The sequence below is a fragment of the Saccopteryx leptura genome, chromosome 10, assembly GCF_036850995.1.
Source record: "Saccopteryx leptura isolate mSacLep1 chromosome 10, mSacLep1_pri_phased_curated, whole genome shotgun sequence".
Classification (NCBI taxonomy): domain Eukaryota; kingdom Metazoa; phylum Chordata; class Mammalia; order Chiroptera; family Emballonuridae; genus Saccopteryx; species Saccopteryx leptura.
Window position 1 is genome coordinate 47,248,874 of NC_089512.1, and position 18,714 is coordinate 47,267,587.

General features: G+C 40.3%; 1 protein-coding gene across 7 annotated transcripts in view; it reads left to right on the forward strand.

Annotated features, from left to right (window-relative positions):
* Window positions 1-18,714, forward strand: part of TMCC1 (transmembrane and coiled-coil domain family 1) — a 265,968-nt gene that overhangs the window by 202,740 nt on the left and 44,514 nt on the right. The window contains exon 1 of one of the 7 annotated variants that reach the window (XM_066351882.1): window positions 14,247-14,384. The exons of the other annotated variants lie outside the window; for them this stretch is intronic. Coding sequence (XP_066207979.1) covers window positions 14,322-14,384 — 63 coding nt within the window. The 5' untranslated portion in view covers window positions 14,247-14,321. Of the gene's footprint in view, window positions 1-14,246; window positions 14,385-18,714 lie in introns of those variants that run through there. 7 annotated transcript variants of the gene reach the window in all.

The following is an 18,714-nucleotide window of genomic DNA, read 5'->3' on the forward strand; positions in this document are numbered from 1 at the left end:
GAAATTAAAATTCTAGAAATAAGCATTATTAATATTACCTTAATATTAGGATATTATGCTAGAAACATTGTTATTGTAATTACAATATAAAACACCCTGATAGTGTTAAATAAAAAGAATAAATGAAATTTCTGACAATATCCCCATCTCAATTTTGTTTACAGAGAGACACTGAAAGAACATTATTATCAATTGATCTCAGACAAATTTATCTTAATATGTAAGACAAAGCACTAAGTTATTAGAAATTTTAAATAGGGCTTTTCCTTTTAAACTGTCTAGCTTAGTTGTCTACAAAAATTTTTTTTTTAATATTTCCCAGTGATCAGTTTTTTGTTACGACACCCTAGCTGTTCATTGATTGCTCTCTCACATGTGCCTTGACCATGGGCCCACAGCAGACCGAGCAACCCCTTGCTCACGTCAGCGACCCTGGGTCCAAGCTGGTGAGCTTTGCTCAAACCAGATGAGCCTGCGCTCAAGCTGGCGACCTCGGGGTCTCAAACCTGGTTCCTCTGTATCCCAGTCCAACGCCCTATCCACTGCGCCACCACCTGGTCAGGCAGTTGTCTACAAATTTTGCCATCCAATTTTAACTTTACTATTTGAGTAGTACGAACGTTCATGTATGTCCTCCTTCCCCCTGACCAGAGTACAATTGACTTATTTTAAAAATGTGAAAGGCAATATTAAAAAAAGGCCAATGTATGTTCTTATTTCCACAAATTGGTTATCAAACAAACATGATTTTAAGTTAATAAAACTGTAACTGGAACTAATTTCATTTTAAAAAAAAATAAAACCCACTCCCGGGGGTCAGCAAGCATGAGAAAACTCACTACTCAAAGGGTTAAAATGTTTTGCAAGTTAATTTTTATGAAATTATAAGAACATAAAAGTAATTTCGTTACAAAACATATTTGTGGAAAGATGGAAAATACTTATTTCCTGAATGACTGCTGAACTCAAGCACAAACGAGAGACAATTCCATATTGATTTTCTAAATAATGGCTTATAAATGGAAGTCTTTCATATTTATTGCTTCTTAGTCCTATATGAGAAGTTTGTCTCCTAATTTTAATTGTGAATGATTTTTCCCCTCAGACATTTCTAATTAATTTTGCTTAATAATGGGATAGACTATCTTTTATTTTTATTTTTTTGTATTTTTCTGAAGTGAGAAGGGTGGGGGCAGAGGCAAACAGACAGACTTCCACATGCGCCTAACCAGGATCCACCTGGCATGCCCACCAGGGGGGCAATGCTTGGCCCCTCTGGGGCGTTGCTCCACTGCAATTGGAGCCATTTTAGCGCTTGAGGTGGAGGCCATGGTGGGCCAACCTTCCTCCAGTGGAGCCTTTGCTGCAGGAGGGGAAGAGAGAGATAGAGGGGAAGGAGGAGGGGAAGGGTGGAGAAGCAGATGGGCGCTTTTCCTGTGTGCCCTGGCTGGGAGTCGAACCCAGGACTTCCACATGCCGGACCGACGCTCTACCACTGAGCAAACTGGCCAGAGCCAACTATCTTTTTATCAATTGATGTGAGAGACAAATATCAATTTGTTGTTTCACTTATTTATGCATTTATTGGTTTCTTGTATCTTGAATGTGCCCTGGCTAAGGATCGAACCCGCAACCTTGGTGTGTTGGGATGATGCTCTTACCAACGAACTATTGGGCCAGGCCCTAGACTATATTTTAAGGACTCTTACAACTCTAATTTGGAATTTGTGCATTTTTTTCTTTTGCTTGTTTTTTGTAATTCTATTTTTTATATGGTTGTAGAATCTCGGAAACTAATGCAGTTGTTGGAGGATTAATAGCAATTTATAAACACTGTCTAGCAATCACAGGTGGCTCTGTAAAACACTAAATACAAAAAAATAGAAGATTCCAATTCAGAAACCAGCCACAGCTATCTGTAGACTTAAACAATATAAACATGTATTTGAGAGTATATGATTTCATGTTTTTATTTCTTACTGATTTATTCAGCAGTATTGACCATACTGTCTATATGGTCCTGGAGAACCAGAAGTGAATGTAGGTCCTCCATGTGTATCCCTCCCTCTTTTAAAAAATAATTATAGGCCCTGGCCGGTTGGCTCAGCAGTAGAGCATTGGCCTGGCGTGCGGGGGACCCCGGTTTGATTCCTGGCCAGGGCACATGGGAGAAGCGCCCATTTGCTTCTCTACCCCCCCCTCCTTCCTCTCTGTCTCTCTCTTCCCCTCCCGCAGCCAAGGTTCCATTGGAGCAAAGATGGCCCGGGCGCTGGGGATGGCTCCTTGGCCTCTGCCCCAGGCGCTAGAGTGGCTCTGGTCGCGGCAGAGCGACACCCCGGAGGGGCAGAGCATCGCCCCCTGGTGGGCAGAGCGTCACCCCTGGTGGGCGTGCCGGGTGGATCCCGGTCGGGCGCATGCGGGAGTCTGTCTGACTGTCTCTCCCCGTTTCCAGCTTAATAAAATAATAATAATAATAATAATGAATTGAACTTATATAACCTTTATAAGAAACCTTATTTTATGAATAGTTTCACTAGGAGCACAGATTGTTGACTTTATTTCACTGTTAAAAGAGTTTAGTGATTTCCTGTTAATTTACCTATTTAAATACTATGGCAAATCTGAATACTCTAATAAAATATTGAAATCTCAGAACATATTTCCTCTCCCTTCAAATGTGGAACAAGTCATTTTATTATGTTAGTTTCTTTTTTTAAGTATTTAAAATATGTTGAGCCTAAGGAAATCAGGCCAATGAATGTGATGGCATCTATTACTGGATTCTGGCAAGATTGAAGTTCTTTCAGATATTTAAAGAATGGATCATGTTTTGTGAAAACTCTTAAATTGTAAAAATTAGATGTGGAACTGATCATTCCTCCCACCTTCCACCCTCTAGTTTTTTATGTTCAGCCTCAACCATGCAAGCTCCCATCCTATTTCTTAGGTACTAAATCTTGATTTGTGTTTTGTTTTTGTTTTGTTTTATGTTAGGTTAGAGGGTGAGGTGGGGAGGCAGAGATACAGACTCCTGCATGCATCCCGACTGGATCTACCCAGCAAGCCCTCTACCAGGGCAATATTCTGCCCATCTGGGGCTGCTGCTCCATTGTTCAGCAACCAAGCTATTTTAGTGTCTGAAGTGAGGCCATGGAGCCATCCTTAGCGCACAGGGCCCATTTGCTCAAACCATTCAAGTCATGGCTGCTGGAGGGGAAGAGAGAGAGAAAAAGAGAAGAGGGACGGGTGGAGAAGCAGATGGTTGCTTCTCCTCAGAGGCAGATTAAGGTCGGTTGTGGCTCCAGGCACAAAAGAAAATACTGGGCCCCTTAAAAAAAGAGAGTCAGGAAAAGAAAAATGTATGTTAATCATATTTTTAAACAAATAAAAAATATTATGTACTATTAATGTTAAAATTGCACATATGAGCTTGACCTGGCAGTGGCACAGTGGATAGAGCATCAGACTAGGACACGGAGGACCGAGGTTCAAAACCCCAAGGTCACCAGCTTGAGCAAGGGCTCATCCGGCTTGAGTGAGGGCTCACCAGCTTGGGCACAGGGTCGCTGGCTTGAGCATAGGATCATAGACACGACCCATGGTTGCTGGCTTGAGCAAGGGGTCACTTGCTCTGCTGCAACCTCCTACTCCCCATCAAGGCACATATGAGAAAGGAATCAGTGAACATCTAAGGAGACTACAGAGCAACAATGAAGAATAGATGTTTCTCATCTCTCTCCCTTCCTGCCTCTCTGTCCCTATCTGTCCTTCTCTCTCTCTCTGTCACACACACAAAAAAATTGTATGTATGAAAACAAACTTGGTGTCATTAGAAAAAAGTGTAAAGTTGAGGTTTTGTGGGGCACTTCAGAAGTTGGGACCCAGGGTGCACCCGCTGTTAAATCCACCTCTGCTTCTCCTGTGTGTCCTGACTGGGAATCAAACCCGAATTTCACATGCCAAACCAGTGCCTTACTGCTGAGCAATCCGGCCAAGGCCTTGATTTGTTTTAAGCTCCATAATTCTCACAAGTCCTATGACTGATGTGTGGCAAAGTAAGGATTTAATTCCATTTTGTCTATAGCCCTTCCTACCCTATCTTACTGTAATAGTATAATATGGCCTGTTGTTTAAGCTTAATGATGTGAAACAATAGGATACTATAATATAATAGTATCTCAAAAGAAAGGATAAAGGGCCTGACTGAGAGTGGCGCAGTGGATTGAGTGTTGGCCCGGGACACTGAGGGACCCAATTTGAAACCTCACCAGCTAGAGTGAGGGTTGCCGGCTTGAGTGTGGGATCATTGACATGATCCCAGGGTCACTGGCTTGAGCCCCAGCATCATGGCCTGAAGCCCTTCAGTGGTCAGCAAACTCATTAGTCAACAGAGCCAAATGTCAACGGTACAATGATTGGAATTTCTTTTGAGAGCCACATTTTTTAAACTTAAACTATATAGGTAGGTACATTTCTTATCAAGGTAGCACCCACACATGATATTTTGTGGAAGAGCCACACTCAAGGGGCCAAAGAGCCACATGTGGCTCGTGAGCTGCAGTTTGCTGACCAGGGCCTAGGTCACTGGCTTAAGCCCAGAGTCACTGGCTTGAGCAAGGGGTCACTGGCTCAACTTGAGCCCCAGGTCAAGGCATGTATGAGAAGCAATTAGTAAATAGCTAAAATGAAGCAACTACAAGTTGATACTTCTCATCTCTCCTCCCTCTCTTTTTCTCCATGCCTTTCTATAAAAAGGGGTGGGGGGTGAGAAACTGGCCATTTGGTTGTTTTTGATAACTTAAAAGGAATTTGGAAGGATGGATGTTTCCATAATTAGCCCATTAATGCCTACAGGATTAGACTTCACCTTGCTTTCTACTTTCTTGATTGTATCTGTATTGAGTCATATGGCTATTCTTAGAGAATATTTGGAACCATTAGGGCTCTATGCAGTTTAGTGGAAAATTAAATAGCAAAGAATAATGAATCCAGGCTATTTTCAATTGCAATAGTTGTGTATTTGTCCATCCTCCACCACCACCCCACATAGCCATCTATGGCCGATAATATTTTAGAAAGAATAAATTGAGATAAATCCTTATTCTTCTCACATGAGCTTGAAGTAGTCCAGTGAATGTCATTTTTATTTTATCAATTTTTATATTTTCTAAGTATATGGAAAATTGTGTTTAATTTTTATTCCTGAGATTCCCCCAGTATTGGCTGTTGTTTACCTGGGATTTGGGAGGTATAAAATAGATATTAAGTAAGGATTTTCCAAGAAATGGGTTTCCACAGACAACAGGGTGGAGATAGCCTGAGGGAAAGGGAGGTCAGAGGTAGGTGGAGGTGGGCAAAGCAGGGGGATATGGGGATGAAAGAGATTTTGCTTGGGGTGATGGGCACACAATGCAATGTGCCAATGATGTTTTATTGAGCATCACACCTGAACCTGTAACCCAATAAATTTAATTGAAAATAATTTTTAAATGGCCTGACGTGCAGTGGCGCTGTGGGATAAAGCGTCAACCTGGAACACTGAAGTCACCAGTTCGAAACCCTGGGCTTGCCTAGTCAAGGCACATATGGGAGTTGATGCTTCCTGCTCCTCCCCCTTCTCTCTCTCTGTCCTCTTCCTCTCTTTCCCTCTCCTCTCCTCTCCTCTCCGAAAATTGAATAAAGTCTTAAAAAAAAAAACTTAAATACAGATTCTATTATTAAAAAAATAATAAAATGAAAATAAGAGATGGCTTATATAGCTCTGACATAGTCACTGTGGTTAGTAGCATTTTCTAAAACACGTTAAGCATTACCTGTATATTACCTCAAGGTGATAGTCTTCCAGACATAGAATATACTTGGGCATATTCTAATGATTTACTTTATACTTTTGGAATTGGAGTGTTTTGTTTTTTTAACATCGAAAGTATGATCTCACTTAGAAAATAAAACTTAAATCAACCTGATCCACCAAAGACTCTATATTTTTTCCCTCATGAGCCTGTTCTTTTGAAAATGTTTACAAACAGCATATATTATTTTTTCTTAGGGAAAAAGAAGTAATTAAAGGACTAAGAGCCAGTCAGCATTTGTTTTTTTTGTTTTGTTTTTTAATTTATTCATTTTAGAGAAGTGAAAGAGAGAAAGAGAGAGAAATGGAAGAGGAGCAGGAAGCATCAACTCCCATATGTCCCTTGACCAGACAAGTGCAGGGTTTTGAACCAGCGACCTCAGTGTTCCAGGTCAATGCCTTATCCACTGCGCCACCACAGGTCAGGCCAGTCAGCATTTCTGAACAGTACTAATACAGTGATACCACCTGGAGTAGTTATAATTCCAGGCAAAATTAAAGGTTTGTCATTTGGATTTGCATATACATCTTTGTTATGAGGGAATGTACAGTTTCAATTGGGCCTTTGGAAATCTTGAAAACAACTTGACCCTTTTGTAGACCTGAGATTGGAGACCACTATTCTATACTCTTGTCTCATGACATTGAAAAAGACTATTTTATTATACTATTTCATTCTATGAATTCAGTTTTATATGATTCTGCAGTTGCTTTGCAGGTGGTACATGGGTTTTACCTGGCCCTTCCTTGAGTAAGGGGGCAGTATTCCCGTCATGGCTTTTTGGTACTTTGCAGTTGTGAAACAGCTTCCTGCATCACCTTTGAGCCCCTTGGATGGCATCATGTTACATAATTCCTTTGAGGTAGGCAGAGCCAAAATAAGTAACCTCCATTGCTTATTGTACTTACTCAGTTCAGTTAAGTATCTCAGATAACAGGACAGGTAATTTAGCTAGTTTCTCAAGAAGGTCAGTGCCTATATTCTTCCTTTCTAAAATCTCATTGTTGATATTGGCTTTGGCACTAAGCAAAAGCTTCTGTTGCTCTCCTTTCTGAGTTACTTGGTTCTGAGCAGTAAAAGAAAGTAGTAGCCTTTATTTAGAGGTTCATATGGACATATTAATCTCAAAGGATTTAAAAACCTTTTTCAGTTCCTTGTTTTGTCATTTTTCTGCTCCCTCGCCCACTGGCTAGTTTGGGGGATTTGCTTATGCATAAAGAGAGCTACTGAAATAAAATAAAACCTGCCTCTTATTGAATCCCCGTGGGAAGTAAATACAGTGAGACTTGATAGCTGAACTGATTGCCATGTAGAAGAGGGCAGGAGAAGAAGCTCCTTGAGGATTGTGCAGCCAACGGATGTGACACATTTTAACTATAGTGTCCTTGCAAATCTGTTCTCTGTCATCTAGGACTACAGATAGTAATTGATTCATTAGATTTATTCTTCCTTGACTCAGCTTTACCTTGCCCATCTTTTACCACCTTGGGGAAATTTATCCAATCAAGCATCAACTATAAGATGGTCAGTCTAGAGCAGGAGTAGTCAACCTTTTTATACCTACCGCCCACTTTTGTATCTCTGTTAGTAGTAAAATTTTCTAACTGCCCACCGGTTCCACAGTAACGGTGATTTATAAAGTAGGGAAGTAACTTTACTTTATAAACTTTATTCAGCAGAGTTACAGCAAGTTAAAGCATATAATAATAATTAACTTACCGAGTACTTTATGTCAGATTTTCGCTGTTTGGCAGAGTAAATCTTTATAAAACAACTTACTACAGTTATTATTTATTATTATTATTTTATTTATTATTATTATTTTTATTTTTTAACAGAGAGAGAGAGAGAGTCAGAGATGGATAGACAGACAGGAACAGAGAGATGAGAAGCATCAATCATCAGTTTTTCATTGCAACACCTTAGTTGTTCATTGATTGCTTTCTCATATGTGCCTTGACCATGGGACCTTCAGCAGACCGAGTAACCCCTTGCTCAAGCCAGCGACCTTGGGTCCAAGCTGGTGAGCTTTTTGCTCAAACCAGATGAGCCCACGCTCAAGCTGGCGACCTCGGGGTCTCAAACCTGGGTCCTCTGCATCCCAGTCTGATGCTCTATCCACTGCGCCACCACCTGGTCAGGCAACTTACTACAGTTAAATCTATCTTTTTATTTATACTTTGGTTGTACCACTACCACCCACCATGAAAGCTGGAACGCCCACTAGTGGGCGGTAGGGACCAGGTTGACTACCACTGGTCTAGAGCAGGGGTCCCCAAACTTTTTACACAGGGGGCCAGTTCACTGTCCCTCAGACCGTTGGAGGGCCAGACTATAAAAAAAAACAATGAACAAATCCCTATGCACACTGCACATATCTTATTTTAAAGTAAAAAAAACAAAACGGGAACAAATACAATATTTAAAATAAAGAACAAGTAAATTTAAATCAACAAACTGACCAGTATTTCAATGGGAACTATGGGCCTGCTTTTGGCTAATGAGATGGTCAATGTGCTCCTCTCACTGACCACCAATGAAAGAGGTGCCCCTTCCAGAAGTGCGGCAGGGGCCAGATAAATGGCCTCGAGGCCGCATGTGGCCCGCAGGCTGTAGTTTGGGGACCCCTGGTCTAGAGAAACAAAACAAGTTCCATGGTCTTTGGACATATTTTCCCAGTGGATCCTTCATGAATTTGTTTTGTTTTGTTTTGTTTTTGAGAGAGCGAGGAGCATCAACTTGTAGCTGCCTCTCTTTAGTTTAGTTGTGTATTGATTGCTTCTCATATGTGCATTGACCAGATATTGGACCTCGGGCTCAAGCCTAGCCAGCAACCCCTTGCTCAAGCCAGTGACTTTGGGCTAAACCAGTGATCTTGAGCTTCAGGCCAGCAACCTTTGGACTCAAGCTGGAGACCATTGGATCATGTCCAGGAGCCTGTGTTCAAACTGACAAGCTTGGGGGTTTGAACCATTGACCTCAGCATTCTGGGTCAGTTCTCTGTCCACTGTGCCACCACTGATTAGGCTAGCCTTGGTTTTATAGAGAATATCTTTTGTCTGGGATTTACTTCCAAATAATTGCAGGGCAGGGTAGCCCACACCATGAGTTAAGCTGGATGAAGACTGCCCGGGATTCATTATCTTCTCTGCTTTTATATACATTAACAAACAGGTTTCTTTTATTTTTATTTACGTGTGTGTGTGTGTGTGTGTGTGTGTGTGTGTGTGTGTGTGAGAGAGAGAGAGAGAGAGAGAGAGAGAGAGAGAGACAGAGAGACAGAGACAGAGAGAGAGACAGAGAGAGAGACAGAGAGAGAGACAGATAGGGATGGACAGACAGGAAGGGAGAGATGTAAAGCATCAATTCTTCATTGCTGCTCCTTAGTTGTTAATTGATTGCTTTTCATATGTGCCTTTTGGGGAGAGGGAGGCTATAGCAGAGAGTGACCACTTGCTCAAGCCAGCGACCTTGGGCTTCAAGCCAGTGACCTTGGGCTTTAAGCCAGTGACCATGGGGTCATGTCTATGATCCCATGCTCAAGCTGGTGAGACCATGCTTCCTCAAGGCTACGACCTTGGATTTCGAAGCTGGGTCCACTGCGCCACCTCCTGGTCAGGCAATAAACAGGTTTCTTTTTTTTTTTTTTTTTTTTTCTTTCATTTTTCTGAAGCTGGAAACAGGGAGAGACAGTCAGACAGACTCCCGCATGCGCCCGACCGGGATCCACCCGGCACGCCCACCAGGGGCGACGCTCTGCCCACCAGGGGGCGATGCTCTGCCCATCCTGGGCGTCGCCATGTTGCGACCAGAGCCACTCTAGCGCCTGAGGCAGAGGCCACAGAGCCATCCCCAGCGCCCGGGCCATCTTTGCTCCAATGGAGCCTTGGCTGCGGGAGGGGAAGAGAGAGACAGAGAGGAAAGCGCGGCAGAGGGGTGGAGAAGCAAATGGGCGCTTCTCCTGTGTGCCCTGGTCGGGAATCGAACCCGGGTCCTCCGCACGCTAGGCCGACGCTCTACCGCTGAGCCAACCGGCCAGGGCCAAACAGGTTTCTTTTAAACAGCATCTTTCCCCAGGAATTTTGGAAGGATAAAATCGATTTCCTTATGAAGTTTTCAATATCCCTGATATTCAACAGTGTTGAACATGGTAAAGACACTATTGTAGGTTTGTATTTCTGAGGGAAAAAATATTTTCTCGTGAAAATATTTTCTTGACAGATAATTTTGTGCTTAGTAGGTCATTTTTTATGCTGTTGTCCAGATTATATGGTATTTAATCAGCAATATGTAAATTTATTTCATAAATTAGATTTTAATGAAACTTGTGCTCAGTTTTGTTTCTGTCCAAGGGCATATTCGGTACACTTTAATTAATGTTGAGAAGTCTAAAAAGTACTCAATAAAAAAATAGTATTAAACAGTTTCTTTATAAAGTACAATGTTTTTAGATTTTTTAAAAGGAAATCTTTGGGTCATCAAATAAAATATCCCTGATACATCACTGGATAACTCCTTATTTGGACCTGTTTTCACAGTCTTGGTCCTAACTTCTCTTTGCTGCTAAAATACTGACTTAATCCTCATCCTCTTTTATATTGTTCTTAGGTTGATCATTCATATTCATATATCAATGCCAGTTTATATATGAATACTATAAGATTTAAATCATACTATAACTTTAAATCAAGTATTGGCAAACTTTATTTTGTAAAGGGCCAGGTAATAAACATTGTAGGCATTTAGGGCCACATATACTCTCTGTGACATAGTCTTCTTTGTTTTTTTTTCTTTACAGTTCTTTAAAAATGTCAACATAGTTCTTGGCTCTTTTGTAAGAGCTTTTTAAAAATAGGCAGAAGGCTATAGCTGGCTAACTCTAACTATAGAATTATTTTTTAGTTAGATGCTTTGAGAAATAAAGGTAAAGATACAAATATTTTTAATTATAAAATTATGACATGCAAAATGAACATGTGTCAAAGATTTTATTTAACTCACTAAACAGTTATTAAGAACCAGGAAGATGTTAAAATTGGTCCAAATGAGAATTGGACTTGAGGAAATTTATATTCTCTACCAGACAAATTTATTTGCATTGCATCACCAACACTATCCACAAGGTAATTTCCATCTTTGCAAAGTTGCAGAATAATTTAGCCAAAGACAAAGAGGCAGACCTTTACACAATCATATAGCCCCAGACAATAGACAACACTGAGCATTCCCTTAAGAACTTAAAATCATTTACTATTTTAGTTTTTCACAATTTTTGCTGATACTTCCCCCATCCTCCTAGTGGTTATAAATAATTTCCAAATTTGTAATTTATTACAAAATAATTGGTCTCATTAGTTTTGACCTGATTATTTTCATAAGTGCAGTAAAAATGTTAATTATACAAATATTTTTAAATTTTCTTTGCAAATCCAGAGCCATACAGTTTTGACCAATTACTAAGGCTATAAGATTAACTTCTGTTTGGAAGTTTTCATAAAGAATCTTAGATTGGATTTTTCAATACCTCATTATTTACTATTCCAAGGTTAGGAATTCATGCCTAAGAAACTCTCTCACTAGATTTCACCAGCAATGCTTTTAAATTTGGGGAGAGTTCATCTCATCTTCAAATTCCCAACATTTGCTAAGGATTACCAGGAAGTGACCTCCCTTACCACCCATAGGCCAGGGGCCCTGTAAATCAGACATCAGGGCAGTTTTCCTGGGAGGGGCTTCTTTAAAGGCGTTAGCTCTATATATAGTCAACTTGTTTCTTAATGTGGTTCTCTTTGAGTTTCTCACCCAACAGAAAATAAATATGTACTGCTCTTCAACAGCGACCATCAAGTGGTCAGCCATAAAAATCAAATTCTCAATCAGTGCTGCCATCAGTGAGGAGTAACTTATCAACAGTGCATAAACCAGAAAGAGAGAACCAGGATGTAACCAAATTTAAGTTCTGTTGCCACATGAGCTATAGATACTTTGGGGGCCAAGAAGAGATAAATCCAGGCTAATATAGCCAATGAGAGGCACTTCTGGCAGCTCATAAATCCATTGGCATCTCACTGGAACGGCAAAACTGTTTTAGTACAATTTTTTAAGGTAAAATCATAACTCTCATACAAATATGCAATGAACACTTTCTCATACATAAAAATCATAACTCATACAAATATGCAATGAACACTTTCTCATACACAAGGTCTGCTCAAGACCTGGGCAGCTCTTCAGGCCTGCTGTCTTTCTTGATTGGTAGCTCATCCAATCAAGGCCATTTTGACCTTCTGACACTTTGTCTTAACACATGCTTCGGTGATCTCAATGTTAGGGAAAGATGATAAAAGAGCCTCAGAACTGTGCACGATTTGGCTGTCTGTGAGCAGGGAGATTACTAATAAGTTTTGGGTTTTTCTCATTTATGTTTTCAAAGTTTTTTATAGTGAACACATTAGTATTAAAAGAAGGTATATTAAAATGCTAATAAACAGAATTAAGCAAACATCAGCTAGTATTAATGCTCGTGGTGCAGGATTGGATTTTTTGTCATTTTTTAAAATATGAAAGTATATTTTCAAATATTCTATTGAAAGCAAAGACAGAACTTGTATTAAGTCATAAATTTTTCTATGTGTTCTGGAGAATCAAGTTCTGTTCCTCTAGAGACAGGAGGAATTTCTGGAGTCATGGTTTCAACCCAGAATTTTCTTCAAATTTATTCAAGGTACTTTGGATTCCATTCAGAGGACTTTATCTGATTTAAATGGAAGAATGCTATATGAAGCTGGTGAATGCTGTTTGGAAAGACCTTTGACTTTTCAGTACTGTGATGGTCTATCTTCCAGCCCCATACTTAACTAGAACAGAAATTATCCCAGCTTTAGACTCATAGAAAGGAATATACTGTGTTATATCAAACTGTCTTCATGTCCAATTCCTTTCTGCATATTAACCAGAGACAATGTTAGTAGACATTGTACATGCTACACTGTACTTAATAATCATTAAAATTCTTCCTGTGTGCATTCCCCAAAATTGCTTTTACTAATGAAATAAAGCTCAGATCTGATAGCTTGCCTAAATCGCAAATTGACATTTTCAGGGCAGGAATAGTATTTTTAAGATGTTCAGTTCTTGCCCTGGCCAGTTGGTTCAGTGGTAGAGCGCAGCCTGGCGTGCAGGAATCCCGTGTTCGATTCCTGGCCAGGGCACACAGGAGAGGCACACCCGTCTGCTTCTCCACACCCCCCTCTCCTTCCTCTCTGCCTCTCTCTTCCCCTCCCGCAGCTCCCAAGGCTCCATTGGAGCAAAGTCGCTAAGGATGGCTCCATGGCCTCTGCCTCAGGCGCTAGAGTGGCTCTGGTTGCAACAGAGCGATGCCCCAGATGGACAGAGCATTGCCCCCTGGTGGTATGCCGGGTGGATCCTGGTCGGGTGCATGTGGGAGTCTGTCTGACTGCCTCCCCGTTTCCAACTTCAGAAAAATACAAAAAAAAGAGAAAAAAGATGTTCAGTTCTTTAGTGCAGTATCATAAATATTCAGTAAATAGTATGTGATGGTACAGGGACTGAGCATGGCCTTATAATTGTGGTGTTTTCATCTGTTGCTTAAACTCCAATGCCTGACCTGTGGTGGCGCAGTGGATAAAGCGTCGACCTGGAAATGCTGAGGTCGCCGGTTCGAAACCCTGGGCTTGCCTGGTCAAGGCACATAAGGGAGTTGATGCTTCCAGCTCCTCCTCCCCTTCTCTCTCTCTCTGTCTCTCTCTCTCTCTCTCTTTCTCTCTCTCCTCTCTAAAATGAATAAATAAAATAAACTCCAATGCCTTTTGTTCATAAGTTTTTTTCTCTGTCCATAGTGAATAAGACTTTAGGGTCTCATGCTCAATTTTTTTTTTTTATTGTTCAGTTTTCACTTAAATAATTTTGTGAACCTAATGTGAAAAATAAGAGAAGATATATTAGAAAAGCATGAAAGACATCTGTTCTGGCAATCGTTAAGTCCTTTATCAAAACAGGGTAGATTGTTTTTTCTTTGTATTTATTGAACCATGCTATGTAAACAGTGTTACTTTATTTAGAATGTTTATAATCTTCTTTAAGTTACTCTTAATCTTAGCTGGTTTTAAATGAGAAGACAAATATGAATGTTGAATTAATGTTCTGTAGCTTTAAATTTAACTAGTTTGATGCTTTTGTCTTTTATAAAAATGCTCACAGCTTGAGAAGAGAGGCAGATACTGTCTATAATCTCCATTCTCAGAGTCAAACTTAATTTGCATTAGCAGCTATAGCAAACTACACACACACACACACACACAGATGCTTATTTGGCAGCCGCTTTCTGTTTATTTAGCACAGAGTCCTCCCAGGCTCCCAGATGCAGAAAGCTTTAAGAGTTGATGCAGGAGACAGAACCGGAACTGTACGTAGGCTGAGGCGGGCACTGCGGAGGATTGGCTATGCGGGATGTTGATGTGGTGCGGCTGTACCTGCCTGTTCTGTGAAAGGCCTTTCTCTGAGGCTGTGAAGGTGAGAAGCCCAGGGATCCACTAGAAGCTTCATTTTGGCTGGCTTTTGTGGTGGGGGAATGTATTCCCAGTGGTAGCTGTCCTCATTTACAGCATTATTCTCGGAAACCAAGTATGCGCAGCCGTGACAGACTATGCCACAGCTCTTCTGCAGTTTGGAAGCTGGGACAAATGGAAAGAGCTTATAGCCAAAAGATGTTCTGATTTGTTTTAATGATCCAAGCTTGCTCTGGCAGTGCACAAATCAAGGATGAGTTTTGTGGCAAGCAAATTCAGCATACTGCCTGACTGGGGGTTTTGGTAAGATAAATGTGTTGCTTGTGATTTTGGGTTTTTTTTTTCTTATTTTGTTTGCTTGTTTGTTTTACTTTTCTGTGTTAGTTACATAGAATTCAGTTACATAGAATTGTATCTTGGCAATAACTAAAATATTTTGCAGATTCACATTTAACTGAAAAGGATGGTCAAGGGAACCAGAAAGAAAAATGTTATTTCTGATCATTCAGTTTTGATCTTCAGAGATAATTATCAAATTTTCTCAGATATCCATGAACCAACAAAAGCCAAGAATTTACAGAGCAAAGAATGCTGTCTAACAGATATTCCTTTCTTTCTTTGAATAGTCATAATTACTCTTTCTCCCCCACACTCCCAGCCTTTTCCTATGGCCTGAAGTGGAAAAGAAAAAATAAAGGCTTTCTGATCTAAGTTGTTGCCACTGGAATAGTAATAGGCTGAGAACATCATAAGTGTAGAAATAGAGGAAGGTAGATGAGGAGTCTGCTATTTTCATAGCTGTGCGTTGGTGGGTATTTGTCTTGGATTCATTATCCTTGCAGTTCAAAATCAAGTGGTGGTTAATGCTATCTCTTTTTTTCTGTACTGTGATTTAATCCCTTATGTGTTTTATTTGGTACATTTTTGCTTACCAGACCAAGTTCTATCATTACAAAGCCTTTTATCATTACTTTTTCATTTTATCATTAATATATATTAGTTTTTATTAAATATGGTTGTGGAAAGTAGCCCTGAAATATTTATGGACCCCAAGAAAGATAAAGACATTTTTTCTTTAAAATCTAGGTTTTGCTCTGAGCACCTTTTGGAGTCATGATTTTGGCATCTTTAATAGAAATTGTTTAAAGAAATGGGTAGCATTATATCTGTGAAATATTGCTTTAATCTGCTTTAAAGTGGATCCTCTTATGTTTTTCTAAGCATGGAGGTTTACTTTTCCTCATGCTAATTTAGGCAAGTATTGCTGGAAGGTTGGTAACTATTTGTTTAGCCTACCTCAGATCTTGTTTTGGGGCCCCTCTTCTCACCAGTGGAGAGAGCCAAGTTTCCTAGATGTTGAGGGTGGGCAGAGAAGATATCCTATGCCCTGATTTTTTGCTGACTCATTGGTTATGTAAGACTTGTAAATACAACTGTCCATATACTCCATTAGGTTACTGGGCAGGTGGCCCCCTCTCTGATTACTGACCTTTTCCTCTCTTTGCATCTTTCTGTTCCTTTTGTAAGCATTTTGGTAATACAGTCTCAACCTTTCACCAAATGAATTCTCAAAAGCAGTGAACAGACAAGTCTTTTTGCTTTTATCTTTTTTTGAATTGCCATGTTAACTGTGTATTTTCATCTTGATCATGATAAAATTCCAGATTCTGTATTATTTTGATTCATGTAACATACAATAATAATACTTTCCTTCATTTATGACCTGGTTAAAGTAACAACTTCCTTTTCTATGAGAGTTTGGTTCAAATGACCCTGTTCAAAGAATTCTTCTATGACCTCCCAATCTAAAGTAAGTTTCCCTCCCTTACTTTATGCCTTTTCTCACAGCAGTTTGTTCTTTTTTCCTAGCAGTTTTCAACAATTTCTATTATTTGATTACTGGTTTTTCTGTCTCTACAACTTTCCTCAGCCTTAAGCCTCAGGAAAGCAGAGACTTTGTTTATTGCATTAGTATGTGAGCCCAAGCACCTAGCAAAATGTCTACCTGAGAGTTGAAGAAAGGACAAGTAGGCCCTAGCCGGTTGGCTCAGTGGTAGAGCGTCGGCCTGGCGTGCAGAAGTCCCGGGTTCGATTTCCGGCCAGGGCATACAGGAGAAGTGCCCATCTGCTTCTCCACACACACCCCCCTCCTTCCTCTCTGTCTCTCTCTTCCCCTCCCACAGCGAGGCTCCATTGGAGCAAAGATGGCCCGGGCGCTGGGGATGGCTCCTTGGCCTCTAGAGTGGCTAGAGTAGCCACTCCCCAGGTGCTAGAGTGGCTCTGGTCACAACAGAGCGATGCCCCGGAGGGGCAGAGCATCGCCCCCTGGTGGACAGAGCGTCGCCCCTGGGGGGCATGCCGGGTGGATCCCGGTCGGGCGCATGCGGGAGTCTGTCTGACTGTCTCTCCCCGTTTCCAGCTTCAGAAAAATACAAAAAAAAAAAAGACAAGTAGGCAGTATTGCATGTGCAAAGGCCCTACAGTGAGAAGAAATAAGATGAGCAGAACAGATTGAAAAAGGCCAGTGAGACCAGACTAGGGGAAGCATGCCCTAAGATGAAACTCTAGAGAGATCCAGATCTAATTACGTAGAATTGACTTTATAGACCCTGTTCAGATTCTTCTTTTTTTTTCTCTTAAATTTTTAAAATTGATTTTAGAGAAAGAGAGAAACATCAATTTGTTGTTTCACTTATTTATGCATTCATTGGTTATGTGCCCTGACCAGGGATCGAACCCACAATCATGACATATTGAAACAATGCGCAAAAAAACTGATTTACCAAGCCACAAATTCTTTTTCTTAATATTTTAAGAGTAGTGGGAAGCTAGTAAAATATTTAAGCATTGGGTGATTTAGGACTTTTTTAAAACAAATTCTCCAGTTTAACTGAGAGCCTAAGTGAATGAAGATAGATTATTCAGTGAGTGACCTAAGAGAAAGATGACACGTTTGTCCTAAGGTGGTGGAAATAGCAATAAATAGAGATACATGAAGAGTATTATAATTTGATGGAAATTTGGAAAGTAAAAGAGGACTTGGTATTGGATTTGATAGAGATAGGAAGCATATGTCAAGGATGATTCCAGGGTTTTGGTTTGATTTGATTTGGGCTAGTGTAACCTGATAGATAGTGATACTTTTCCTGAGATATAGAACACTATAAGAGAACAAGAGTTAGAGGAGAATTCTGGTGTTTAGTTTGGACATGCAGATTTTGATATAGTCAAGTTTCCTTTTGGGTCTATAAGTCTAGATTCCAAAGCAGGTTATACAAGTATTACCATTGGAAAGCCTTCAGTGATGTCCTTGGAATGAAGTCCAAAACAGCAGTTTAGACTTACCTTCAGAGCTCATCTCCCACGGAAGCCCTCTCCTGTGCCATACTTTTACAGTCTCATGAACCATTCACTTACCTTGAAAATGTTATTATATTTTTCCCTTCCAGGCCTTTCCTCATACTAGGCTGTCAGCCATCTCTTTTTATAAAAAAAAAACTTCTACCTTCAAGGTTCATTTTATTTTTCATCTCCTCCAAGAAGCCTTCTCTATCCCCTCTCCCTTCTTATGAATCCATGGCTCTTTTCTGTGTTCAAGAAGTACTTTGCCTTCATATCTATAATATCATTTACTTAATTATACCCATATTTCAATTGATTGTTTCCATGTCTCACTAACTAGGTCATGTGTTTCTTGAAAGCAGGGATTCTTCCTTCAGTGCTTTATATATAGAAAACAGAGGATAATTGCACAATAAGTTATAGTAGAATCCTTGATATTTTCTACAACCTGCTTCCTTAATGTTATAGCAACATGATGCCCTTTCCCCTTCTGCTCCTAATTTTCTCTAGGCTGTCCTACATTTTTATTTATTCATTTTAGAGAGGAGAGAGAGTGAGAGTGGGGCGGGGGGGAGGGTAGAGTAGGAAGCATCAGCTCCCATATGTGCCTTGACCAGACAAGTGCGGGGTTTTGAACCTGCGACTTCAGAATTCCAGGACGACACTTTATCTACTGTGCCACCACAGGTCAGGCTAGGCCAGTGGTCGGCAAACTCATTAGTCAACAGAGCCAAATATTAACAGTACAACAATTGAAATTTCTTTTGAGAGCCAAATTTTTTAAACTTAAACTATATAGGTAGGTACATTGTTATTAACTTAATTAGTGTACTCCTAAGCTGGCCAAAGAGCCACATGTGGCTCGTGAGCCGCAGTTTGCCGACCACTGGGCTAGGCTGTCCTACATTTTTACCCTGCAGAAACATAGATATATAGAAGTGTTCTTCCTTTCATATACAACATTTCTGAACTAGTCATTTTCATCAGATACT